This window comes from Nyctereutes procyonoides, unplaced genomic scaffold (assembly GCF_905146905.1).
Source record: "Nyctereutes procyonoides isolate TBG_1078 unplaced genomic scaffold, NYPRO_anot_genome, whole genome shotgun sequence".
Taxonomy (NCBI): Eukaryota; Metazoa; Chordata; class Mammalia; order Carnivora; family Canidae; genus Nyctereutes; species Nyctereutes procyonoides.
Window position 1 is genome coordinate 12414246 of NW_026575024.1, and position 27570 is coordinate 12441815.

At 49.8% G+C, this 27570-nt stretch overlaps 1 protein-coding gene across 1 annotated transcript in view; it reads left to right on the forward strand.

Moving 5' to 3' along the window:
* The window catches only part of PREX1 (phosphatidylinositol-3,4,5-trisphosphate dependent Rac exchange factor 1), a 178370-nt gene that overhangs the window by 91204 nt on the left and 59596 nt on the right, over positions 1-27570 (forward strand). The window contains exons 5-9 of the mRNA XM_055303508.1: positions 1794-1895; positions 10559-10720; positions 17647-17780; positions 25521-25639; positions 27231-27380. Of these exons, the coding sequence (XP_055159483.1) occupies positions 1794-1895; positions 10559-10720; positions 17647-17780; positions 25521-25639; positions 27231-27380 (667 nt within the window). The remainder of the gene's footprint in view (positions 1-1793; positions 1896-10558; positions 10721-17646; positions 17781-25520; positions 25640-27230; positions 27381-27570) is intronic.

Sequence of the window (27570 nt, forward strand, 5' to 3'; positions counted from 1 at the left end):
CTGTGAAGGAGGAAGATTTAAAGAGATAATTTTCAAAAGTTCTTCCCATAGTGCTTGGAGAATAATCTTGCTAGAATAGTGAATGGCAGCTCTGTGTGTGTTTGCATTTTTTTTTCCTTAAATGAAAATAAAGTGAAACAAGAATTTGGAGTGTTTGGGGGAGAAGTGCAGTTGGCAGCTTTGACAGTTATGTGAGAACCCCTTGATCCCGGACAAAGAAGCAGGACCTTCTCCCGCCAGGTCCTGGGGGCTTCTGAAAAACACTCCCCTACCCCCAGGCTCCCCTCTCTCTGCCCGGAGCTGACATCACCAGGGCAGCTTGTGGCGAGCACTGGCTCAGAGGACAAAGGCCTGAGTGTGAGCAGTGTGGGGCCTGACATCTCCCAGCTGCCACAGCTCCGATCCCCCATCTGTGCCCTGGGGAGATGTGGGGGTGGGAGCCATGCAGCTCCTGCCAGAGCAGGGACCTGGGGTCCTGGGGATCCTGCTTCCCCAAGTAGAGGGCCTGCTGAGATCCCTGAAAGGCAGTAGCTCTGAGTCTTGAACCTGCCCTTTCACTTATCTGTTCCAGTTTCCCATCTGTAAAGGGGAGATAACATCCCTGTCATCCGGGACCTGTGAACATGAACTTTATATAGGCGAAGCATAAGGCACAGGGCCTAGCACGTGGTAAGCACAGGCTTAATGTTCTCACTTGAGTATAAGCAGGGAATTTGCTTTGTTGGGCATGTTCCCCAGTGCTTGGAACCGTGCCCAGCCCATAGTAAGCACACAATGTATATTTGCAGAATGAGTGAGTGAATGAATGAATGAGTGTTAGGATGAGGATTCTTTTCCCCAGAAGCTCCTGTTTCATTTGTAGTCTGCCAGCGTTGGTGTTGAGGAGGGAGGCTGGGACTGTGCACTGTGCTGGCAGTTTGCTCATTCTTCACTTTTTCCCTTCATTCCTTCATGCATGCATGTATATTGGGCGCATAGTGAGCCCCAGGACAGGACCATGAGGGGTTATGGTGGGGGACTCAGTTCACCTTCCAAGCCCTGTTCCCCTCCCTCTGCAGGGGTAGCTAACTCCCATTAACGTTTGGTTTATTTTTCTTCCATCCCCGCCTTTGTATTTTACTACAGATGTGTTCTCCACAAACAATGCCTGGTTTTGTTTTGTGTGTTTTTAAAAGCATCATATAAACAGGTTCATAGCACACATATCCTTTTGTTTTTGCAGCCTGTCCCTGTTGCTGTGCACAGTGTCAGGTCCCCATTCTCACCGCCATGTAGCGTGGCAACATATAAACCTATAGGTGTACCTTTCTGTTCTTCATCTGGTGGCTTTTCAGGTCGCATTTCATTTTTTGCCCTTCCAAACGAGGCAGTCTTGAATGCGCATGTTTCTGGGTCCTGGTGCATATGTGTGAGAGTTTCAGTAGATCAGGAATTAGTAAACTTTTTTTAGACAGTGTCTGTTAGGACCACTCTGCTCCGCAATGGTAGTTTGGAAGCAACCTTACAACCTGCAGGTGTGTAAACAAATGGACATGGCTGGATTCTAGTGAAACCTTGATTCCCGAAGGGAGTGGGTGGGATGCGGCCTCGGGACCAAGGTTGCCAGGTCCTGATCTAGGTAGGCTTTGTGCTGGGTTATAGATATGCATACCTCCATCTCCTCTAGGTGTTGCTAAATGCTTCCAAAGTCTGTAGCCATGTTTTGAGAGTGCTTCCTATGCTTATTGAGAAGGTGGCCAAATCCCTTTGCCATTCCTGGCGAGTTTTAATGAAGGTCTTGTGTCCCTTTGCAGAGTTGCATGCTTCTGGGAGGCCGGAAGACCACGGACATCCCTTTGGAGGGCTACCTGCTGTCTCCAATTCAGAGGATCTGCAAGTACCCCCTCCTCCTCAAGGTGAGACATTCACCCAACTCCTTTCTCTGCATTTGAGGTGACAAATCCCAGCTCTGACTGACTTACTCACAAAGTAAAATTTGTCGGTTCAAGTAGCTGAGACGGGTAGGGACTGTACTGGTTTGGGCCAGACTGGATCCTACCAGGACCCTGCCTCTTTGTGTTCAGTTCTGCTTTCCACTGTTGGGGCTTTATATTCAGTGTGGTAGCCGATGACTGTGTTTCTCTGACTATGCACCTCCTCAGGTTCAAGGGCAGTGGGAAAGCATGAACCTCTCTTCTAGTAGCTCTGATATAAGTCCTGAGAGTCACTCAGGCTTTGGTCATCTGTGGCTAGAAGAATATGATGTTCTGAATGGTTTGGGCCTGAGTCATATGGATTAATTTGAACCAATTACATGAAGCCTTTGCTTATGCCATCTATCCTTCTCCCACCTGCTCAGACTTGCACTTTACCCCAGTGGCTAGGAGCTGGGTAGTGTTGGACTCTGGTTGAGACATGGTCCAGTGCAGTGAACTGGGCAGCATTACGTTCTCATTGGCTGGTATCAGGGTTATCTGCTCCATGCCTGGCCCAATCACACTGAGCAAATGAGCTCTAATCAAGGCAGACTTATGTCATGTACTCCAGCCTCCAACCAATCACATCCCATAGGCCAAGAGCCCGTGGGTGGAGGAGGATGCAGGACCTCCTCATCACAATCTGTCTATTTATGGAAGAGGTTGGGCCTGATGAGTGGTCCACACAGCTGCTGTCTTCATCTTTGATTTCATCTCGGTAGGCCAAACCAGGGGAAGATTTGCTGCTTGTGTGGCGACCCCAGAAGTCTCAATTCTCAGCTTCAGAATTGGCCTCTGGGCAGATCCCCAGCTGGGTGGATGGCTTTGCCACCATTTTCCGCTCTACACCCAGGGTTTTCAGTGCTTGGAAATGGTGGCTATTGGCCCAAGCCTGCCCTGGCTCTATCCTGAAGGCCTTGCATCTGACAGCTGTTCTTTGGGGTCCCTGCTGGTGGATTAATTTGGCTGGTGGTGCCTCAATCATGCACCTGTCACTGGGGGCACACGCATCCTTGTTCCGTGACCTGGAAGGCAGAGGAGAGGGGAGGATTATTAGGGCATTCTTGAGCTTGACTTTCTATTGGACAAGGTGGGTGACCCTTGGGTCTGTGAGCTGGACCAGACCCTCTCTGGGGCCATCAGCTCTGTCTGTGGACACAAGCCTCTAATGTGTGCAGCCGTGGTCGGTGGGACAAAGTTCTCTCTGCATCTCCTCTGGCCTGCTGCTGTTTGTCTGTCCCTGGGGTCTCAAAAGGACTGTCTGTGGTGGTTCTTTGACCCCCAGACACGTGTTTGAAATGCTGTGTGTAGCTAGCTCTTCACCTGGGTGCAGAAGCAGCTCCTGGTAGAACTTGCTTGGTAGAACTGGTAGCCTGTGGATCAAATTAGACTTACCAAAGTGCTTCATTTGATGTGTTTTGGGGGTGTTTTCCAAACCTGAACTGGTAATCAGCATTTAAGAGGTAGTCTTCTGTAGTGGTTTAGGGCAGAAGTTGGCAACACTGTGGCCCATGAGCCAGATAGATCTAGCCCATGGCCTGTTTTTGCACGACACATGAGCTATGAATGATGTTTACATTTTTTAAAGCATTGTTTAAAGAAAAGAAGAAATCCCAAAAAACAAACAAGGAAGAGTATGTGACAGAGACCGGATGTAGCCACCAGAACCTAAAATATTTATTATTTGGCTGTTTACAGAAAAAGTCTGCTGATCCTTGGATGAGAGCCAGGCTCCGCAGCCAGAGGCTGCTTGAGTTTGAATTCTGGCCTTGCCATTTACAAGCTACCTGACCTTGGGCGGGTCACTTCCATCTGCCTCAGTTTCTCATCTGTGGCATGGGGTTCGTACGATTACAGATAGGGTTGTTACGATGAATGAACATTTATTCGCTTAATTCTTAGAACAACTTGATGAGGGAGGCACTGTGATTAGCCCTGTTGGAGAGACTGAGGCACAGATGAAGTGGCCTGTTTACAGCCACATGTTAGGTTAAGTAGTAGGAACCCTGATTTGAGCCCATTCCAGAGGCCCTGCCCTCTGACCATTAGGCTCCGCTGCCAGGTAAGCACTTTGGGGAGTCAAGCTGCCAAAGTCTTTGGGTTTTGGGGATGCTGACCTCCTCAGTTCCTTAGGTGGGGGTCTGGGAAGGTCAGTGGTCTTGTGTTTTGTGGCTCAATGGCTGCTCTTTCTTTCCTGGGTTTTCACACCTTGAACATTTGATCCATTAGAAGAAATGCCAGCTCTAGGTTCACAATCCAGCCACGCCTCCCCAGGTTTTAACCCTTTGGTTTCTGGAGCTTGGAAAAGCCCCGAGTCTCAGCAGATGCTTGGAGTGGCAGTTTCCATAACATGTTTTAACAGCTTGTGGAGCTGGACCTGGGTGCATGTGTGTGGGTGGATCAGCCCCACAGTTCGGGGGGGGGGCACAGTTCGGCCTGGTGGGACTTGTGGGCTCTGGATTCCCAGGAGAACAGACAGAGAAGAACAGAACTGGCCGGCAACCAGTGGGAGAGGAGCTGCCCACAGGAAACAGTGAGGAAGCCAGGCTGTGGGTTTGCTCTCCTGACCAAATGGCTGTTTACTCGCCCGGTTTCCTCGGTCTCCAGCTGTGTTTATCGGGAGCTCAGATAGCACCGGGGGGACCAGCCAGAAGGGCCTTGGATTCCTGTGGGGACGTGCCATGCTCCCCGCCTGACGGGCTTGCTCCATGTCCTGGCCTTTGGCACCCACAGCTGGAACATTCGCATCAGAGCACAGCTGGAGCTGAGGGCGACTCTTTGTGCCCCTCCTGGGTTCCTCCTTCCTGTCACATTTTCCAGACGATTTGAAAAGACGATACCATGAGCCCAAACCCTCAGGCCTCCCCCCACCCCAGCCCCTGCAGCTCTGCTGCCCTCGCAGATGTCCCCGTGGCCCTCTGATCCCCCTGTTGGAGCCGAACTCCGAATCCAGTAGGCGAACAGGGTCAAGGGGTGGGAAGAGAGAAGAGGCGAGAATGAAAGCCTCATTGGGAATGGCCCCAAAAAGCTGAACTTGAACATTGCCTAAGAATAGCCGGAACATTCTAACTCAGCCTTCGGCCCAGGCTCAGGATAGACAGTTGGCATTTTTAGGCTTTGTTGAGTTTTCCATCAGCGTTTCCAGGGAAATGATTCAGGTTTGGGGTAATGCCGCTGGTGCTCCAGTGACAAGTGCCTGAGGGGAGGCTGGCTGTCACGGTCCCTTTGGGTTGCTTCCTGGTGATGCACAGATCTCTTTGGGCCACTTGCGCACTAGTGGTTGGTGTGGTTCAGGACACGCAGTGGCACACGTGACAGCCCCTGCCCCTTTAGGCTCTGGTCATACTGGGCCCCATGAAGGCCTGGTGCCTAACGGAAGCGGGACGAGGCAGGTGGGGGGCAGACTGGACAGGCGCATCTGTCCACTCCAGCCCCTCTGTTTCTCCTTTGCTTCCTATATCCTTGGCCCCTTCCCTGCAGTCTCCTTCGCTGGTTCCACATCTGGACCTCAGCATAGGAGGTTCTCTCTCTAGACTTGCTCCATCCACCTTGTGGCCTTTAAAAAAAAATTATGTATATATATGTTCAAACATCGTGGAACCTTCATCATCGTAATTTTAGAGAATTTTCCTCACTGTCAAGAGAAACTCCAGACCCATCAGCAGTCACTGGGGCTTTTCCCTCCTGCCCCAGCCCCTGGCAACCACTCAGCCACTTCCTGTCTCTGGGATTTGTCTGTCCAGGACCTTCCACATGGATGGGATCATATGATATGTAACCTTTCATATCTGGCCTCTTTCATTTAGCACAGTGCTTTCTAGGCTCATCCTCAGTTGCAGTGCTGATCAGAGCTTCGTTCCTTTCTATGGATGAATACTACTCCATCGTAGGTAACCACATTTTGTTTATCTGTTCATTGCTTGACGGACCTTTGGGTTCTTTCCACTTTCTGGCTATTATGAATAATGCTGCTATGAACATGAGTGTGGACATTTTTTGTGGACATTCCCATGACTTTAAACCCCATTTCTGTGTCCAACCTGCAACCTGGACCTGGCTCCCAAGCTGGAGACTTGTTCTCCTGTGCACTCAGCCTCCCCACTGGGATGTCAGACGGGCCTCTCCTACCTAACATGTCCAAAACCAGATGCTTGGCCCTCCCCTTTCCCTAGACTGGGCTCCTCTCCCCGCCGCCCCTTTGTCCCCGTTTCCATAAATGGCCTGTCCTTTCTGGTTGCTCAAGCCAGACCCAAGCTGCCTCTGGCTCACCCTCCATCCAGTCTCTCAGGAGGTCCTGTTGGCTCTGCCTTTGGAGTCTATCCCAAGTCTAGACCTTGTAGCTGCTTCACTCCACTTTGCTCCCGGGTCCCTGCCATAGCCCCCACTGGGTCTTCCTGCCTCTGCCGTGTCCTTCGCAGTCTCTTTTTAACTCAGCAGCTAATCCTAAGCCAGTTCAGGCACTTCTTCACTTAGAACCTTCCGGCAGCTCGCTGTCACTCAGATCGAAATCCAGATTCTTCATCACTGTCACCTAGAAGGTGCCACACAGTTGTTTCTTTCTGATCTCCTCTGTTGCTTCTCCTCTGATCACCCCTCGCCTCTGCTCCAGCCACCCTTGTCTCCTTGCCATCCTCTGAACACAACAAACAGGTTCCTGCCCCAGGGCCTTTGCACTTGCTCTTTCTTTTGAGACATCATTACCGTAGATAACCTGAGGCTCGCTCTCTGATCTTGTCAGGCCTCTGTTGCTCGTTGTCCCCTCCTCAGAGAGGCCTTGCCTGACCAACCCAGTTATAGCAGAAATGCCTCTGCCATGGTCGGTCCCCTCACCCTGTTATTTTTCTTCACAATCCCTTTCCCTCACTCACATTCTGTCCTGTAACTCGTGGTGTACAGATTGATTTTCTGAATCCTCGTTAGGATGTCAGCTTAGCTAGGGCAGGGGCTTGGGCCTGTTCCACTTGTTGCTGTTCCCCCAGTGCCCAGAATAGTGCCTGGCACATAGTAGGTGCCCATTGCTCCTGCCCAGTTACCACTGAATGACTATGGAAATGCCACCCTAGTGTTGCCAGCTGTTTCTAGATCTAGAAATTGGGACTTTTAAGCGAAAGCTCCTGATTTCCAAATGTCTGCTTGGTTCATAACTTATCAAAGATGCTGGGGCCAAATGGGGCATGTCCTGGGAGCCGTCTGCTGGGGACTGCTGCTCTAGTGGGTTTGTGTCAGGGATGCTTTTTGCAGAATGGCCACTCGGGGTTCATCCTTGGGGCCCTGCAGAGTCTTCGGCGTGACCTGCACCTCCTACATCTATCTGCGGGTGATGCAGCTGTCGCCCACACTCAGGTGAAGACCTCGTCATTCAGTTGTTACTGCTGTCTCCCTGGCCACCGGGGATGTGGTGCTCCTGTGGACGGACCATGGTCCATTCCTGAGGAGCTGTTGGCATCAATTCTTGGTGCGAGGGGATGGCTGGGAGTGGTGTCCCCAGATTTGGGACATGCAGCACTGGAAAGCAGCGCATCGCATACTGAGAATATTCTCTTCTTCACAAATCCCTCGAGTCTTCCTGATTCCCTCCAGGAGAGAGCTACGGTTGGTGCTGCAGTGTCAGGGGTTTTGGAGGCCATTCAGTTACTCACCAACTATTGAGCCGCTGTTTTGTGGAAGGCGTTGTCCTAGGTGCTGGAGATACAAAGTGAACAAAATGGCCCAGAGCCCTACCTCCGTGGGACTGGTGTTCTGCCGGGAGAGACAGACAATGGGTGGACGAATAGGAAACAGATACACTTGTAGAGTTGGCATGGGTACCGTGGAGGAAAAATATCTCAGACGAAGAGGGTTGGTAAAGGCCAGGAGTGATGGACTGAGAAGGTGGCATTTTGAGCAAAGACCTGGAGGAGGTGAGGAGAGGGGCCGTATGGGAACCTGGGAGAAGAGTTGGCCAGGTAGAGGGAACAGCCAGTGCAAAGGCCCTGGGGTAGGGCTGTGCCTGAGAAACAGTGAAGTGGCCAGAGGAAGGTCTGAGGGCGAGAGTGCGGGACTGAGGTCAGAGAGGTAGTGGGGCCAGGTAGGCAGGGCCTTGTGGGCCGTTGTGGGGTTTTTGTCCTCTCTGAGTGTTGTTGGGTGCCTCAGGAAGGTTCTGAGCAGGAGAGGAACAGGGTCTCATCTTGCTCCGACAACGTCTGGCTGTGTGTGGACTCTGAGTGGGGGTGGGGTCCAAGGAGGAGAGGGTGGGGGGGAGGGGTGGGGGAGTTCATTGCATGAGAGTTGCCCCTTCTTATCATTTGCCCATTTTCTACTGGATGCTTTGGCTCATTCCTTCGGAGTTCTTCTCTGACTCTGATGTTATGAAATGAGCTCCTTATCTGCCAGGGATCTGGCATTGGTTGTCAGCATCTTGCCGTGAAGGCACAGGAAGTCAGAGTTCTCCCGGTGTGCCCCCGTCGCCGCGCTCCCTGGCCGCAGCGCCCACCTCCATCCTGCCTGTCGGGCTGAGCACTGACACCTTGCCCGCAGCTGCTCTGACACCCAGCGCACGTTCAGCTTCTTTCCTGTGTGGTGAGAGGCAGTGGCCTCGGGCACTCCCTCGGTTGGGGAGCCTGCTTGCACCTCCTTTTGTCAAAGTTGCGGATCACACCCTCCTTCCCCTTGGCTGGTGGATCTGGGTGGCATCCACCCCCCACCCCTCGGGGCTGTTGTCAGGGAGCCCCTTCTGCCAGAGCCCAGGCTCCACGTCCCCGTCCCTTGCTTCCCTTTTGCTGTGGCTGAATAAACTCTCAGGGTCCTGAGGTTGCAGAACGTCTGGGCCTCAGGACCGTGTGGCCGTGTCCCACGGAGGAGAGGCTGTTCATTTTCAGGCCGGGCAGAAATGAAGTGGATGGAGGAGGGCCGTCCTGGCCTTGGTTTTCTGCCCGGAGTGCTCAGAACGACACCCTGGCGTGGCAGATGGCCCCCGCTGTCACAGCCAGCACGTGTCGTCAGACAGCAGATGGACGGTGGCTAGCAGAGACTCAGTGCTTCCCAGGTAGGAACTTTCCCGCGGACGTCCTGGAGCCTGGGATTCACTGTGACTGTGGACAGAACCAGACGGCGAGGCTCACGCCCAGCTCTTCCTTTGACTTTCTGGGAGCCTTGGGCGACTCTGTCTCAACCTCCTTAACTGTTGAAGAGGATAATAGCGGATCCTCCGTCACAAACACAGAAGAAGGGCTGAGCGGGTGCTCACCACTGCCACCATCCTCCCCTTCTTCCCCCTCACCATGGTCCTCCTTATCCCTCCTTTTCAGCTGGGAGGGTGACTGGCCCAAGGTCACCCTGCTACGGAGGGGCGGGGCCAGCCCTGGCACCTGCATGTGGCATGTCATGGCGCCACGTCTGTGATTTTCAGGGAGGGCAGAGAACTGGGGAGATACTGGCACCATTGGGCATGTTTGGGTCAGATGGTTGAGGAAATTTCTCTCATCAGCTAGAAAATCTGCCCTGCAGTCTTAAGGTCCTGCCGGTTTCTCCCTCCTGTTTCTCTCTCATTATTCTTGCCGCTCGGCTGAAGCCCTTTGGTGACAACACGAGCTTGGCCTTAGCACGGCCCAGGCCTGCGCTGGTGGCAGGGGTGGGAGGGCCTGGGGGAAGGCTTGGGGGAGGGCCGGCCCAGACTGGCCACTTTACACAGTCCATCTGGCCCCTGTGGGAGTGGAGGTGTTTCTTGTCCCTCCCCTACAGATGAGAAGACTGGGGCTGAGTGGGCTCAGCGTCTGTGGCCTTCTCTCTGACCTCCGGATCTGTCTGTTTCTCTCTCTTTTTCTTTCTCAGGTACTGTCTCCCCACCATGCCACTTCCTGGCTGTCCCTCGTTCAGTGCCTTATACATTCCCACCTTTGTATCTGCTGGCACACTCAGTCTGGCACACTCTTCGCCAAGGTTTTTGCAGGACTCCCTCCCTTGCTTTATCCAGAGTCTCCGTTCAGATGTCACCTCTTCCAGGAGGCCTTCCCTGACCTCCCCATTTGAAAGACCACCTCCCGGGGCACGTGGGTGGCTCAGTGGGTTAAACATCTGCCTTCGGCTCGGGTCATGATCTGGAGGTCCCAGGATTGAGCCCCACGTCAGGTTCCCTGCTCAGCAGGAGTCTGCTTCTCCCACTCCCCTCGCTCGTGCTCTCTCTTTCTCTCTCAAATAATAAATTAAATCTTTAAAATAAAAAGAAAGAACACCCCCCTTCTCAAGACCTTAGAGCCTAGAGCCTGTCATTCAGATTTGCTTTCAAAGTATTATTGCTGCCTGACATTATGTTATTTATGTGATTTTTCCTGATTTTGGCCCATCTCCTTTACTAGAATGTCACACCCACCAGCTGAGGAATTTCCCTGTTTGGTTGACAGATTTGTCCCTGTGCCCTAGAACACTGCCGTTCCATGAAGCGGGTGCTCAGGGCATGTTTACTGAATGAATGAGTGAATGAATATATCAGTGATATTCCCCAGCCCCAGGACACCCAGTTTGTACGCAGCAGAGCTGGGATTTGGCTTGGGGCTGGGTGGCCTAGGTGCTGTGTCTGGTTCCCTCTGGGTTGATGTCTCTCATTCCTGTCCTCTTCTGTCCCCTAGGAGCTAGCCAAGAGGACTCCCGGCAAGCACCCCGACCACCCTGCGGTCCAGAGTGCCCTGCAGGCCATGAAGACCGTCTGCTCTAACATCAATGAGACCAAGCGGCAGATGGAGAAGCTAGAGGCGCTGGAGCAGCTGCAGTCCCACATTGAAGGCTGGGAGGTGTGTCTGGGCTTGACAGGGGCCCGGGGGATGCACAGCTGCAGGTGCGCACTGTGGTCTGGACACCAGATTCAGCCTACAGTGTGTGTTTTGTTTGGCCTCTGTGTCTGTAAAAAAAAAAAAAAAATTAGTTATTTTCCAGTTAAGTCCACATAAGTCTAAATTTCAGGTTTCTTTTGAAAAATTGGTAGCACTGGGCCTCCAGTCTCCAGGACAGCAGCCACTAGAGCCTCCGGTTCCTCACTCCCCACCGCCCCCCGTCCCTCCCAGTCTCTCTCCTTCACATGTTGCTGTACCTGCCTGGTGTCCACAGGCCTTTGAGCTTTTGATGCCAAGTCCACTGAGATACTTAAGGGTCTGCTCCAGGACAGAATCCTGGCTTTGACACTCCCTTGCTGGGTGACTTTAGGCAAATGTCTTCACTTCTCTGAACCTTCTGTTTCCTCATGTATTCCTGGCACACAGTAGGTACTCAATAAATGGTAGGTGTTGCTATTGTATTACTATTGTCATGCTTACGAGGGTATGGGATTCTTGAAATCTTCCCATTGTGCATCATTTATTCATTTAAGCCTCCCTGTCTTCCTTAGATTATTAGAGATTTCCTACAAATCTGTTGAAGGAAATGGGAAAATCTGAATAAATAAATAAAAAAAAAACAATATCAGAGTAAATGCAGCTGGAACAGAGGATCAAAAGCAAAGATGAAAGACGCCTAGATTCTTCTCTGAATCATCTGCTTAGACCCTTTGGGTTTTCTGGCGCTTGCTACTTTTGGGATTTCCACTTCTTTTCCCTGTGTTCAGGAATCCTGAATGTGACCCTGTATCAGTGCGAGATTGAGAGTTTGGCTGCAGACAGGAGCCTGCTTTCAGGGAGGAGGCTGGTCCCGTGGATTAGCGCTTGCCACGTACCATCCTCCTCCCTCCTCCCGCTGGGACTTCCTGTCTTGCCGAAGCCAGAGAATGAAGAGCTGTGTTTCTAGTTCCCTGTGCAGTTTAGGGTTGGGGTATGATTGGCCGAATTCAGACCCAGTTGCTGGGGATTTGGATGGTGGGTGGGACAGAGGCCAGCCACCCTTGTGCTGTTTTTTGCTGCAGAGCGCAGCCGTGGTCCTGTTTGGCTTTCTGTGGTAGCATTAGCAGAGGGTACAGGTTCCGGCTTCCTGGGTGTCGGGGCGTGGGCCATCTGTTTGTTGGTGGCATTGTGTGTCTAGCAGGCAAGGGATGGCTTTGCAGCTGACAGTGAGGCAGCAGCTCCCGAGGGCCTGGTTGCAGCCCTGGGGGGTGTTCTCCTGTGGCGTCAGCTCGGGCAGGTGGTGTGCGACCCTTCCTTTCCCCAGTTGGGGCAGAGGCGGTGGCTCTCTGGTGGGTGGGCCAGGTATACAGTGCTGTTGGTTTTCGGGGAGCCCTGGTTTAGACTCCTGGCTCCCCTGGACCACCCAGTGATTAAGCGAGCCCCTCATTTCTTTTTGCTTAAAATATTATGTAGCTTAGTTTCCATTTCCTGCGGCTGCAAATTGTCAGGTACTCAAGTGTGCTGGTTAGGGTATGTTGTCTCATGGCTCATTTCAGCCCCAAGATGTCAGGGCTCCCATTTTGTCTCTTGTGGTCCTCCTGACCTTCCCCTCTTGGCTCCATGAGAGCAGTAGCTCCAGGCATCACGTGTTCCAAAACAGGAGGAGACAGGGGCATGGCCAGGGCAGTGAGAGGGAGTAGTTCTCTCAGTGGAGAAAAACCTTTCCGGGGAGCCCCAAAGAGACTTATTTCTGCTTTCATCTCATTGACCATTGGGCCACACAGCCACTTTAGGTGAACACCCTTATCTAAGTTGCCAAGAGAGTAGGGGATGTGTTTAAGCCCGTTTGGGCTTTGAGCTTCCTGGCAGCCAAGGTGAAGAGAGCAGGAGACATAAGTTACTCAATATTTATTTTCAAAAAAGGAAGACAGAGCAGTTCTTCTGGGAGACACGGAGAGTTTCCTGGAAACCAGCTGAAAAAGATATTTCACACATGGGCCCCTGTGGAGAGGAGGATTGAGCAAGCTATTTGGCAGTCAGAGCAGAAGTGATTTCTAGATGCCTGCTTCTGGGAAGGATCTGAGGAAATAAGAACTAAGGGTCTTCGGGGGCCCTTTTAGATCCTGAAAAAATCTACAATTTGAGAGCAGCCCTTATTTCAAGCCCTGTTTCTAGGTGCAATAGGAAATGCAGGAGCCAGAACAAGACTTTTCTGGCAATTACTGAGCCTCTGTTACATGTTTCCAATACTGAGGGGAGGGGCTGTTATTAACTCCTGCTGGACAGCGGGGGAAACTGAGGGACAGGACTTGGTTTGGAGGCCCAGCCCCGTAACTTATAGTCTGCCCTTCATCACGCAAGGTTGTCCTGCTCTCTCGGCCTCCATTTGCCCTTGGTTGTCTAATCTGAGTAACACTGTCTCTTGAAGGTATCTCCTGGTGTCATTCTGGGGATAAAGTGAGAACTGCAGTATGAATGCTCTTTGGAAAAAGTAAAATAGTTTTCTGTGCAGTAGGGAGAAGTATTTGTTTTTTTGTTTTAAGTGTATCTTTTTTTTTTTTTAAAGATTTTATTTGTTTACTCATGAGACACAAAGAGAGACAGAAACATGGAGAGAGAAGCAGGCTCCCCGCAAGGAGCCCAGTGTGAGACTCGATCGGGGGAGCTCGGTATCACGCCCTGAGCCAAAGGCAGACGCTCAACCACTGAGCCACCTGGGTGCCCCAGTTTTTTTAAAAGTAATCTCTACACCTGATGTGGGACTTGAACTCACAACCCCAAGATCAGGAGTCACATGCCCCACTGAACCTGCCAAGTGCTCCAGAAAGGTTCTTAAATGCAGTTGGATCCCCAAGGTGACTTGTAAAAATAATGTGTTGTAGCTAGAAAAAAATCACACGTAACAGTGAAGCTACTTGCAATGGCTTCTTGCTCTCTGTAGTTACAGCCTCGGGGGACAGTGTGATTTCGGGTGTAGTCTGTGGTGAATGGCGGTGGTTGCAGATCCTTACTTCTGATAATCTTCCTGTGATAATTACTGATCTTCCTATCTGACCTCTCGCCAATCTAGTTAGAGGGCTGCCATCTAGCTCTTGGAATATGGCTGGCAAGGGACTCATTTTGGAAGGAGGGAGAGTCTCTCCTTGGCTGCTTTCTTGCTGTGTGCTTGGGTGTGCATCATATGTTTGATCTCCAATCTCTGGTTTCCTCCCCACCCCCATCCTTTGTAATCTGCTTGTCCTTTTTAGTCGAGAGACTGGTTTACTTAAAACCAGATAAATTAATCCATAAATCCAATTTACTGAGCGCATGGAAATGGCAGTATGTTGCAATACCGTGGAAGTGAGTGGACAAGCCGGCTCCCTTTGCAGGGAGGGGTTCTTTTTTTTTAAAAAAGATTTTATTTATTTATTCACAAGAGAGAGAGAGAGAGCGATAGACAGAGACACAGGCAGAGGGAGAAGCAGGCTCCAGGCAGGGAGCCCGACGTGGGACTCGATCCTGGGACTCCAGGATCATGCCCTGGGTGGAAGGCAGGTGCCAAACCTCTGAGCCACCCAGGGATCCCTTGCAGGGAGGGGTTCTTATCCTCAGTTTCTCCATCTGAGAAGTCTGGATGATGGCATTCCCCCTTCTTGGGTCACTTGAGGATTTGGGAGGGGACGCATGCATGACACTCAACACGGCGCTTCTTCACTGGCTCAGAGTAAATGCTTCATAGACGGCGGGAGGAGCTGTGGCAGCAGAGCAGGAGTTCAGTCTCAAATTTTTTTTCTTTCTTTCTTTCTTTCTTTCTTTCTTTCTTTCTTTCTTTCTTTCTTTCTTTCTTTCTTTCTTTCTTTCTTTCTTTCTTTCTTTTTTTTTAAGATGAAAAAGCATCATGCAACTTTAGCTACAGCTCATACCCAGTGTGGGCTGACCCTCCCACATAGGGACACTTCGGAAGCAAGCCCCATGGACTTTTGTGTGAAGCTCACAGTCATAAAAAGAAATGCATGTTCTTAATAAGGAGGAAATAGAGCACACTTGTCTCGCTGGCTCTTGAAACGCTGGTTTAAGAGACCATCAATTGACCACTCACCCTCAGAGGGACAGAAGGCAACAGGAGTGAGGAAACATAAGGTTGTTATTAAAAGAGAGACAGAGAGAGAGAGAGAGACAGGGAGAGAGAGAGAGACCATAAACAGAAGTTGTCATATGTTCTTCTACCCTTCTTGGGATGCCTGTGCTCCAAGGGGCTGTGGTCTCTCCCCTTCGGAGACCCCTGCTCTCTCTAGACGAGTAGTCTCATTAAAAAGCCCTTCCGGTTGTCAATTACCTTCTAAGAACCCCACCCCCACCCCCACCCCGGGTAAGGGAGGTTGGTGGGTCAGGGCATGGGGCCATCCTGTCTGGGTTTAAGTCCCAGTTTGCTCACTGACCAGCTGTGTAACCTTGAACACGTTGCTTCCCTGCTCTGTGCCTAAGTTTCTTCACCTGTAAAATGAGAGTTGTGGTAAGGATGAACTGGATTCATACAAAATACTTAGAATAGCAGCAGGCACGTGATAAGCTTTTCCCATCTTCTCCACATGTTAGTGCTTCAGTTGGATGGAGCCTACGCTGTCTCCAAGTCTCCAGTCCTGACTGGTGGACACCTTGGTGCTCAGCCTCTTCCCTATGTGTCTGATCCTCAGAATCACCCTTGACCCAGGTTCAAGGACTCTGGGAAGTCCAAGGGCCACCTGGGCTTCTCAGCTAAGGTAGAAGGAGCATCTGCCTGAAGTGTCCTTGGCATTTCAAATGTATTTGCTAGGTGGTCTTAGGTCAAGGTGGAGGGGCAGCTTCCCAGGCTGGGTTCACTGCTCTCTGGGGTCCCTGGATGTTGACAGAGGGGTCAGGTGTGGGCCTGTGTGATGTCGGGGTTCCAGGCCCTGCAGCCAGACCAGGTACCAGATCCACATACAAGCAGTCTTTAGAGGCTGGAAGGGCTGATGGGTGGGCATGAGTGAGATGGGGAGGCATGTGGTCTCCAGGAGCTGCCCCAAGCTGGCCCATGGGCCACTGATAGAGCTTCATGACCCCAAGTATCATGCTCACCCTGTTTGTGAGGGTACTGGAGGCCCAGGGGTCTGCAGGCATCTATATTGTGATTTCTGTTAAACGGGTGCATGCTCCTGCCCTAGCTGCCTAGCTCTTGATCACAGGGAGATTGGTTTCCCAGGACTCCAGGTGGGCCCCAGAGGGATCTCTGCATTTTTGAGGGATGAGTTTGCTGTGCTCAGCCAGGCTGTGGGTATGGGGCAGGGAAGACTGCAGTGGGCAGTTAGCAGAAAGCCTGATTTCTGAGTTTCTAGAACCAGTTCCCCTTACTAGGTCTCAGAAGTAATTGAGTCAGCATATGTCATCGGGGTATGAACTCCCCTTTGGTTCTGGTTGTTGCGTGTTTGGGGAAGGAGACTCTGTGAACACACACTTCTCCCTCTTTCTCAAGTTGTTTTCTGGGCTAAGATAATATCACATCTCATTCTCCTACCCCTATTTTCTGCAGGTCTGTCAAACGAGCCTCCCTGAACCCCACTTTTGTGTAGTATCCCTTGGGCCTAAATGTCAGGGGCACCCCATTGTCCACCTATTGATGGGCCTGGTCCTTATCCCGATGTATGGGTTCAAGGATGCGGTTGACTGCTGACAGGAGAGAGAATGGCATAAATGAGGTAGAAGTTGGTTTCTCAGCAGCAGAGCAAGCTGGGGGCCGAGCAGCTCTGCTCCCTTTGGACCCAGGTTCCTTCCATCTTCTTGCTCTACCACCTGCTATTGTGTGTGCCACCAGTCCAGCTGTCTTCCAGCCTGTGACAAGAGGGGAGGGAGGGAGAGGAGAGGAAGCTATTTTCTTTAAAGGGAATTTTGTTTAAAAAAAAAATAAAGGGAATATTGTAAAAACGGGCCACAGTGGCCATAATTTAGTCACATGACCACACTGACAAGGGATGCTGGGAAGCAGAGTCTGTGGTTGGATAGCTAGGTGCCCACTAAACTCCACTCCTGAGACAGGTGAGGACCACAACTAGCTGGCATCCTGTGCCCTCCCAGGTATGTTTCTAGCTTCCTCTCATTGAGCACTTGGAGAGCTCTGTGCCCTGCTTTGGTCCTCCCTGAGTTCCAGACAGACCTGTGTGGTCCCGTCCTCCTGGTTCCTGATCTCCCCCCACCCCGGAACCTCATGGAGGTTCAGTGAAGTTTATGTATAATTAACATTGTAGCCACCACCACCCATGTCACTTAGCATTGATGACCACTGTAGAGTTTGAGAATTGTCTCCATCTGTATCCTTATCTGTAGCTAGGGTAAGTGCTCTAAAAATCCTGCCCCGGTGGTGTTCACACTGTGCTTATTACCTGGTCTGCAGGCATTTATTGAGAACCTGCTCTATGCCCAAGAGGGCTACAGGTGCTTGGAAGACCTTGGCGAATGCTTAATAATACTTAATAATGTTTCCTGTCCTTATGGAAGTGGCGTTCTGGTTTGGGCGATATGATCACAAGTCAAGACATAAATCAGGAAAGGACAGGCAAAAACCAAAACAAACAAAAAACCCCCAAATGCCAAACAAAAACTGAAGCAAAATAAAAGTGGATGCCAATTAGGGCTGGGTGGTTTCTCCGCCCTGAGGCCAGATCTCTCTTCTGTGAAGTGGGCATCTCCATGTGCTCTTCCTGGCATTGTTCAGGTGTGCTCAACAGACAGGAGCCATTGATCAGATTGTTGGGATTTTCTGTCTGCTGACAGATTTCCTGCACGGTGCATTTAGGTTTTGGGGTACGAGGGGGCCAATGGTAGGTTCTGTCTCTGGGAAGCAAGCTGATATCCTTGAGTGCTCTCTCCTGGATTTGCTGGCTCATTCCGTGCTCCCCTCATCACTCTCCCAGGGCTCCAACCTCACGGACATCTGCACTCAGCTCCTCCTACAGGGGACTTTGTTAAAAATCTCTGCGGGCAACATTCAGGAGAGGGCCTTCTTCCTCTTTGACAACCTCCTCGTCTATTGCAAGCGGAAATCCAGGTGAGTTGCTGGGGCAGCTGGGGGTGGGGCTGCCCATGTGGGCCAGGAGGCAGGGATTGGATGGGACCCTAACAGTTTTTCACGGTGACACCTTAGGCTTGTTACTCCCCTCTCTTGGCCTCCCTTTGTTCTTCTGAGTTGAGGGGTTTGTTCTAGATCAGTACTACTTAATAGAAATATAATGTAAGCCACATGTGTTATATAAAATTTTCTAGCAGCCATATTACAGAGCACCGTAGGGGAAGGGAGGGAAAAATAAGATGAAACCAGAGAGGGAAACAAGCCATAAGAGACTCTTAACTAACTCTAGGAAACAAACTGAGGGTTGCTGGTGAGGAGGTGGGTGGGGGGATGGGGTAACTGGGTTATGGGAATGTGATGTGATGAACATTGGGTGTTATATGCAACTGATGAATCACTGAACTTACATCTAAAACTAACAATATACTACATGTTAACTAATTGAATTTAAATAAGTTTAAAAAGTTAAAATTAAAAAAAGCAAGAAGAAACAGGCAAAGTGAATTTAAATAATATATTTTGTTTTTTTCAATGTATCTCTAAATATCATTTAATGTATATAACCAATGTATATTCAATTTTTGAAAATTATTAAAGAGATATTTTGCATTTTTTTACACCAAATCTTCAAGATCTGATGCATATTTTACACTTACAGCACATCTCAATTTGTCCTAAGTGTTCAGCAGCCACATATGGCTTGTGGCTGCTATATTGGATAATGTTGGTCTGGATGGTCATAGAAATTTGGAGATTCTTTGTGACGCTAACATCCTATGATTCTAAGACCCAAAGGTAGGGGATTCAAGGGCAGAGGGCTCTTCCACTGTTAAGCTTTTTGAGGGAAAGGATATTATCTTTGTCACCTTTGTATCTTTCCCTGGACCTTCCTATGCTTTGTAGAGTTAAGGAGTGAATGGATGGGTGAGTGAGTGGTAGACACGTACAGGTGCATGCATGATTGCGAGTGTGAATGATGATGGGATGTGTGGGCAGATAGGAGGAGGGTGTACAGGTTGGGTTTTGGAGGGTGAGAGGATGGTGGATGAAGAGAGGCCAGGAGGATTGTAGATGGATGAATGAGTGGATGAGGGAGTGGATGGGTAAGTGGTTGGAGGTGTAGGAGATGGCTGGATGGAGGGATGGACAGAAGACTGGGGGGATGTATGGATGTTTGGGTAGTTGGAGAAGTGGGTATGAAGCTGCTATGAGCTGGCAGAGGTGTGTTCCCATGAAGGTGAGTTGGTACCCTGCATGTATGGTATTTAAATGAACGGGTAGATGGAGGGATAGTAATAAAATGGGAGATTAATGGATAGATGGTCAGTTGGATGGTTGGATGGATGATTGGTTGGTTGGTTGATAGTTGTTGGGGTAGTTGGATTCTGGGATGGAGGGTTGAATGATCAAGAGGGTGGATGGATAGATGGTTGGATGGATGGATGGATGGTTGTAGAGAGGGAGAATTGGGAGATGGATGGATGGGGGCGTGAGTGGCTGGCTGGCTGGATAGATTATTGGTGAGCTGAGAGATCCCTGTCTTTCAGTTTCCTGAGGACAGTCTCAATCCAGCCTGTTTGAATCTGTCTTCCTGTTACCTTGTTTTAGGGATGAAATGGTGGCTTTCCAGAGGCTTCCTTACTCCTTGATCTAGTAGAGGCTAAGGCTTAGGGAGGTCCAGACCCTGGGACCCACTGTCAGCATTGTCCCCACCTCCCTTTGTACCTCCAGGCACCTCACGTACTGTCCCTGAGCCTCATCTTCCTTGTCTGTTTCTGTGCCTCCTGAGGTTGTCGTCAGGAACCTTTCCATAGGGTGAATGATGGCATTCATTGCATGTGTTTGGGCTTCTCTTTCTCCTCCAGCCTGACCTCTCTGAACTTCAGCTTCCTGTTCTGTGGAATGGGAATGATAAACCGCTTCTTACAGCAAGGTTGGGTTTAGAGTGAGCTCCTGACGATTGAATCATGTTCACAGTTCTCTGGCTCTGTGATTTTGCCTCTCTTTGCCTGGGTTCCCTTATATGCAGGGTTGGGTGAATTATCACATGGACCTCAGAGAGTCCTTGTGAAGAGCCAGTGTGTTAGGCGGGCCCAGCCCCTAGTAAAGCTCACAAAGTAAGGGTTGGCTGCTGTTCCTACTACTGTACTTATCTCCATCCACATTGTGTTCCTGTTCACGGACACGTGCAGCTCCAGGCGCATAGTAGGCACTTTGACCGGGGCCCCTGCCCCTCTGCCCTTCCTCCTAGTTCTGGGTTTGGCCCTTTTGATTAAAGGCCTTGGCCTGCCTCCTCTACCATCTCCCAGAGTGTGTCTTACTTGGCTGATGTTTTATTCTTGCCTGCTCCCATTAGGCCTGTCCGTGTCTGTCTCGTGTCCCCCAGGTCCTCTCCTCTCCGCCTTTCCTTCCTTCTTGCTTCCTGCCTGTTTTGGCTTGCCCTTCCCTGCCAGCCACCCTGGGCTATCTGAAGCAGGCACTGTTCCCTGCACCCTGGGGTTTAGGAAACAGAACGTCCCTTTGGGCATGTGTGACCTGCTCCAGCTTTAGTTGACCTTGCTCACCTTGGGCCGCCCTAGTACCAGCCCTTCCTCCATTGGCAGGGTCACACCTGTTGGAGCAATTGTGGCCCATCCTGCTGGTGCTGGATCTCAGGTGGGGCTTCTAGGACTGGCCCCGTGGCTGCCATGAGGTCTCTGAAGGCCATTTGCTGCCTCAGTTCCATGAGTGAGCCAGGCTGGCTGGATGGAAAGGGCACATCTGTCTCCTGGGAGAATATGGTAGGCAGCCAGCATTCCTGCCTCTGGATACGGAGCCAGAGGGCCAGGCTCCAGGAGGTCCCAGAGGGATTGGGCAGGGGTAGATAGAACTCCCAGCCTGACCAATGTGGTCACAGGAAGCACCTGACACTGCTAGGTGTCTGCTGACGGTTTTGTCTTTGCCTGGGTTGTGCAGGGCACCGCCCGTCCGGGATGCGGGTCATGGAAGGCCTCTGACTCACAGCGCTTCTGGCCTAATTCAAAAGTGGAGGCTTCCATCAGAAGTGGAAGGAGTGTTCTAGGAGCCCATTTGCCCGTTGTTCAGAATGGGAAACAGACCCCAAGAAGAGCTCAGTTTCTGATACCTCAGCTGCTTGTGTCGTGTCTGAGGGGTAGTGGTGTCACTCTGGGGTTAAGGACCTAGAGGTCCTGCTTACCAGCTGTGTGACCTTGGGCACGTGACATCAGCTTTTTGTGCCTCTGTTATCCTGTCTGTTCATTGGGGATGAAAGTAGTCCCCACCCAATAGGATTGTTTTTATAGATGAAGTAGGATGAAATGTGTAAATCAGCTAGAATAATGCTGGCACATGTACATAAAGAAGAATGACCCATCTCTGTCTTCCTGTGGTATCTCACATGCAGCTCACACTTAGATGAGGCCTAAAGCAAGACTCTTTGTGAGTCTTTCTTTCTTTCTTCTTTCTTTCTTTCTTTCTTTCTTTCTTTCTTTCTTTCTTTCTTTCTTTTCTCTCTCTCTTCTTTCTCTCTCTCTCTCTCTCTCTTTCTTTCTTTCTTTTTTTTTCTTTCTTCTTCCTTCCTTCATTCCTTCATTCCTTCCTTCTTCCTTCCTCTCTCTCTCCCTTTCTTTTCTTTCTTTCTTTCTTTCTTTCTTTCTTTCTTTCTTTCTCTTCTTTCTTTCTCTTTCTATCTCTTTCTTTCTTTCTCTCTCTCTCTTTCTTTTCTTTTCTTTTCTTTCATATTTAATTTTATGTATTTATTCCTGAGAGACCCAGAAAGAGAGGCAGAGACATAGGCAAAGGGATAAGCAGGCTCCTGGTGGGGAGCCCGATGTGGGACTCAATCCCAGGACCCCAGAATCATGACCTGAGCCAAAGGCAGACGCTCAACCACTGAGCCACCAGGCGCCCCGACTCTTCATTTTCATTACAACTGCTGCCCCAGACCTTTTCTTCCTCCAGTCTTCCTCATTCTGAGTAAATGGCACTACTGTATACCCAGGAAACCAGACCAGAATCTTCATTGACCTTACCTTACACCCACTTCTTTAGTAAGTCCTTTCTTATCTGTCCCCAAACTTTTTTTTTAAAAGATTTTATTTACTCATTCATGAGAGACACACAGAGAGAGAGAGAGGCAGAGACACAGGCAGAGGGAGAAGCAGGCTCCCTGTGGGGAACCTGATGTGGGACTTGATCCTAGGACCCCAGGATCACGCCTTAAGCCAAAGGCAGACACTCTACTGCTGAGCCACCCAGGCAGCCCATGTCTCCAAACTTTGGCTAGAACTTCAGTGCTTCTAATAAGAACTCCAGGAGGGAGTGTTTGTGTATGTATGCATAAATGATTATAAAATTTACATGGAAACACAGAAATAGCTACGACAATTTTGAAAAAGGACAAAGCTGGGGGACTTGTACTATTGGTACCCAGACTTAATATGCAGCTGCAGTAAGTAAAATAACATAGTATTGGTGTAAAATCAGACATATAGCTCAGTGGAATAGAACAGCCAGTCCAGGAGCAGACCCCCATGGACGTGGTCATGTGAATTTCAACAAAAATGCCAATGCAGTTCAATAAATGATGCTTGGTTAGTTTGATATCCGGTGGGGAAAATGAGTCTTGACTATTAGCTCAGATGGTGGGATCCCTGGGTGGCGCAGTGGTTTGGCGCCTGCCTTTGGCCCAGGGCGCGATCCTGGAGACCCAGGATCGAATCTCACATCGGGCTCCCGGTGCATGGAGCCTGCTTCTCCCTCTGCCTGTGTCTCTGCGCCTCTCTCTCTCTCTCTCTGTGACTATCATAAATAAATAAAAAATAAAAAAAATAAAGATCTAAAAAAAAAAGTCAACTTCAAATGGATCATAGATTTAAATGTGCAGAGTCAAAAAAATCAGGTTTTCAGAGGAAGGCATAGGAGACTATCTTCATGATCTGATGGTAAGCAAAGATTTCTTAAATAGGACAAAAAGTAATATAAAGGAAAAGTAGATTCATCAGATCATATTAAAATGAGGAACTGCTTATCAAAAGACACTGTTTAGAGAATAAAAAGGTAAGCTATGGACTAGGGGTCTTTGAGATCCATATAACTGACAGGGAACTCACGTCCAGAATGTAGTAAGAAGTCCTATAAGCCAAATTTGGCTTTTTATAATGACTTATTGGATGGCATGCCCATTTGTTTTGGTGTTGTCTGTGGATGCTTTCATGCTGCAAGGGCAGAGTTGAGTAGTTGACACAGAGACCATGTGGCCCATAAAACTGAAAATGTTTACCATCTATCTGGCCCCTTTCAGGAAAAGTTTGCCAACTCTTGGTATAAATTATTAAGAAAAAGACAACCCAACAGAAAAATGTGCAAGGGACAGTCATCTCACAAAAGCCCATGGCCCTTGGGATCCCTGGGTGGCGCAGTGGTTTGGCGCCTGCCTTTGGCCCAGGGTGCGATCCTCGGGACCCGGGATCAGGTCCCACGTTGGGCTCCCGGTGCATGGAGCCTGCTTCTCCCTCTGCCTGTGTCTCTGCCTCTCTCTCTCTCTCTGTGTGACTATCATAAATAAATAAAAATTTAAAAAACAACAAAAAAACAAAAGCCCATGGCCCACAGGACCAGACGTGGCCAATAAACATGAAAAGGGGCTCAGCCTCATTACTCATCAGGGAAATACAAGTGTGATGTTTAATGAGCCGCTACTCTATGCCCACCAGAATGGCCGCAGTGGACATTAGCTCCAGAGGATGGGGAGCCAGCAGGAATGTTCTTGCTCTCCTGGGGTGGGGTAGGGGGGTTCGTACAACTACTTTGGGAAACAGCTTGGCATTCTCTGGTAAAGTCGATCATGTGCATCCCTTGTAAGTCAGCAGTTCAGCTGAGGTCGATCACTTGCCGAGATGTGCACGTGTGTTCTTCATAAGACACGGTGGCACCGAACGAAGCAACCGACCTATCGGTCACCATCGCCCTTTGTGATTCCATGTATGTGAAGTTCCCAGACAGGCAGAGCAAATCCACAGGGTCATAGGTCAGGATAGAGGTCACTCTTGCTTGGTGGTGGTGGTGGTGGGAGTAACTGGGGAGGGGGCACAGTGGGAGGCTTTTGGGAGGCTATTACAATGATAATAGAAGTGTTCTCACTCTATAAAAGTTAAACATACTTTTTTGGGCATTTTTTTCCTGTATGGATTTTACATTTTAATAAAAAGTTTATAGAAACTTGTATGTGTCCGCACACACGTAGGTAAGTAAGTATGGGTAGGTGTGCACAAACCATTGTGTTCGGTGGCTTCTAGTTTCCTGTGGGCTCTCCTGGCCCCACCTGCAGTCCCTTCCCCACAGGCTGCCACATAACCTAGATCAGATCATGCTCTTCCTCTGCTCAGACCCTCCATGGCCCCCATCTCACACTGTCAGGAGGAGCCCATCTTCATCACAGCCCACAGGACCCTGCCAGATCTGGCCCGTGTGGCTGCTCTGACCTCTGTCCCCACACTCACCCTTGCCCACTCAGCTTCAACCACCAGCCGGCGCTGCTCCTTGCAACATCGCGTGGGGCCTAGAATGATCTTCCCCAGATACCCTCCTAGGTTCCTCCCTCATCTTCCCTAGGTCTTTGCTCTAAAACCACCTCTTCCTCCCCTGTCCAGTTAAAATCATGCACTGCACCCTCCTTAAGCATCTTCTTGCTTTATTATTAATTTTTTATAAACCTTAAATATTTTAATTAGAAGCATATACTCTGTGTTCATTAAACATTCTTTTCATCTAGAGCCAAAGTTTCTTTGAGGAGAAGTTTACTCTTAACACAAAAGCAACTCACTTTTATCATGTCTTTCCAAAATAGTCACCTTAACTGTCAGGGAGATAACTCTACATTTGTATGTCCTCACTTACGTAATATGGAATTTACCTAATTGCAGTGACAGGTGCACATCAGGCAAATAGATTTGAGAACATCACCCATCTGGCAGAGCAGAGGGGCCTGCGCATGCCACAAAGTGGCCTTTGAGCCCCGAGACCTCATCCTCTGTTTTATTTTAACCACAACATTTAGCATTCCTGACATAACTTTGACTTCTCTACTTTGCATCTGTCTCTCTGCCCCCTGCCCCATTGTATTGGAGGGCAAGTCCTCAGAGACTCTGTTTTGTTCACTGCTGCAGCCCCAGCACCCAGCAGAGTGCCTGGCACCAAGTAGGTGTTCTCCGAAGTGCTTGTTGAACGCATGGGTCAGTGACTCCCCTTTGCCCCAACTTGGCATCCTCTCCATAGAAAGCACTGCTCAGATGTTTGTTGAGTGACTGAGTGAGTGGCAGAAGGACCTGAGTGAGGGAATGAATGGTGGGCAGGTGGATGTGGATGGTTGGGTGCACTGCCTCCTCTGAGCACCCTTCTCTGTGGTCTGATTTCAGGAAGTACCCTTCTGTTAGAGTCCCTACCCTCTTTCTAGCTAAGAGGAATGAGTTTTATTGCTTCTGGTTAGTTTCTCACCAGTGTAGCTCTGTGAGGTCAGCAAGGCAACTAGCCTATTTTCCAGATGGAGAAACTGTCTGGGAGCCGAGAAGACTTGTTCAAGTCACCCAGCCACCAGTCAAAAACTCGTGCTCCTGAGCCCAGTGCTGTGCATCCTTCCAGATTACTACTCTGCTTCCCTTTGCTCTTCCGAGCCCCTGTTAGGTGAGATATAGGGGTTGTTGACTTCCTTCTGTCTTTCAGGGTCACCGGGGGCAAGAAATCCACCAAGAGGACCAAGTCCATCAATGGCTCCCTCTACATCTTCAGGGGTCGAATCAACACTGAAGTCATGGAGGTGGAGAATGTGGAAGATGGGACAGGTAAACCCTAACCCCAAGGCCCGCCTGAGCCCCAGCCCCACCTGCTCCATGGCACCATCTCATTTTACTTTTTTCTTTTCTTTTTTAGAGGGGCTGGGGAGGGGTAGACGAGTGGGAGAGAGAAAATCTTTTTTTTTTAATTTTTATTTATTTATGATAGTCACACACACAGACAGACACAGAGAGAGAGAGAGAGAGAGAGAGAGAGGCAGAGACACAGGCAGAGGGAGAAGCAGGCTCCATGCACCGGGAGCCCGACGTGGGATTCGATCCCGGGTCTCCGGGATCGCAGCCTGGGCCAAAGGCAGGCGCCAAACCACTGCGCCACCCAGGGATCCCGAGAGAGAGAATCTTAAGCTGGCGCCATGCTGTGCGTGGAGCCCTATGCAGGGCTCAATCTTACCACCCTAAGATCACAACCTGAGCCTAAATCAAGAGTCTGATTAACTGACTGAGCCACCCAGGCACTCCTCAATTTTTTCTTTTATTTAAAATGTAACTTAACCTAAATATCTAAAACACATGCACATCAAGTGAACACCTGGGTAGTCACCATTCGAGTTAATAAGTAAAACACTGCCTGTACCGTGGAAGCCCTTCACAAGCTCCTCCATGGTCACAGCACCTTTCCCCCCAGAAGTAACTGTCCAAATTGTGTGATGATCATTTTCTCGCAAACATTTTTATAAGCATGCATTAGTAAACGTTTTCATGAAAATTTGTTTCTAACTTTAAGGGTAATATCATTATATATGCATGTTAATTAAGTAGCTTTAAATATATACATGTAGTTATATAGATGTCTTATATATTCATTTAAAGGGTCACAAAATATTGTATATTCTTTTGCATCTAGCTTTGCATTTCTGCACATTACGGTCTACACTGTGTTGGTTTCCACTGCTGTGTAATATTCTTATTAATGCCTTTGGTGATAGACATTTGAGTCATTTCTGCTATTTGCTCTTATGAACAGTGATGCTGTGAGCAGTCTTGTGTGAACCCCTTTGTGTATGTGTCCTTGAGCTTGGCTAGGGAAGGAGTCCCTAGTTGGTTTTGAGACACAGACTCCTTTGACAATGTCGTGAAACCTGTGGATCCCTCCTCGGATTTAGGGTACGGGGAGCTTCAACCTCCCTGGAAAATTGACAGCCTGTTTACAAAAAGAGGTTGGCCCATCTCCATCCAGCCCAGCCAGCAATGCATCAGGGCCCTCGACTTGGCATTGTGAGGCTTGCATTAGTTTTTAAGTAACCCAAGTGCCCAAATGAGATGGGCAGGGAGGCCAGAGTACATTCCCAGGCTCTGAGACTCCTGTATTTGTGCCCAGACTATGCGGTCTTGAAGCCCCTGTAATTGGGGGGGGGGGGAAGCAGTCTTTATTTGCAGATCTTCTGTTCTTTGCAGAGAGGGAGTGAGCATTTGAAGGGTTGCAAGTTCAACTCTCAGATCCCGATCCTTTTGATGCCCCTGCCAGCCTGTCTTCCTGGCGCAAGATGCTCTGGTCCTATAACCTTTCAGGTGTGTAGTGGCGAATGTTCAGAATTGTCCAGCTGAGTCTGGGCTGACCTTTGCCTTTTGCCCCTACCAGCGGATTACCACAGCAATGGCTACACTGTCACCAATGGCTGGAAGATCCATAACACGGCCAAGAACAAGTGGTTTGTCTGCATGGCCAAGACGGCAGAGGAGAAGCAGAAGTGGCTGGATGCTATCATCCGTGAGAGGGAACAGCGTGAGAGTGAGTGGACCCTCTCGTGGGCTTCTGAAGAGTGGTGGCTGCGGGGGGCTTTCCTGGGATCCTGGGGTGTATATGGGTTCCCTTAGGCTGGTCACTTCTGTGGAATGAGGACTGTGTAGTGAGGACTGTGTCCAGGGAAGGGGCCTAGGGTCCTTTCCAGAGAGATTAGAGCTATAAGAAGCAGGTCATT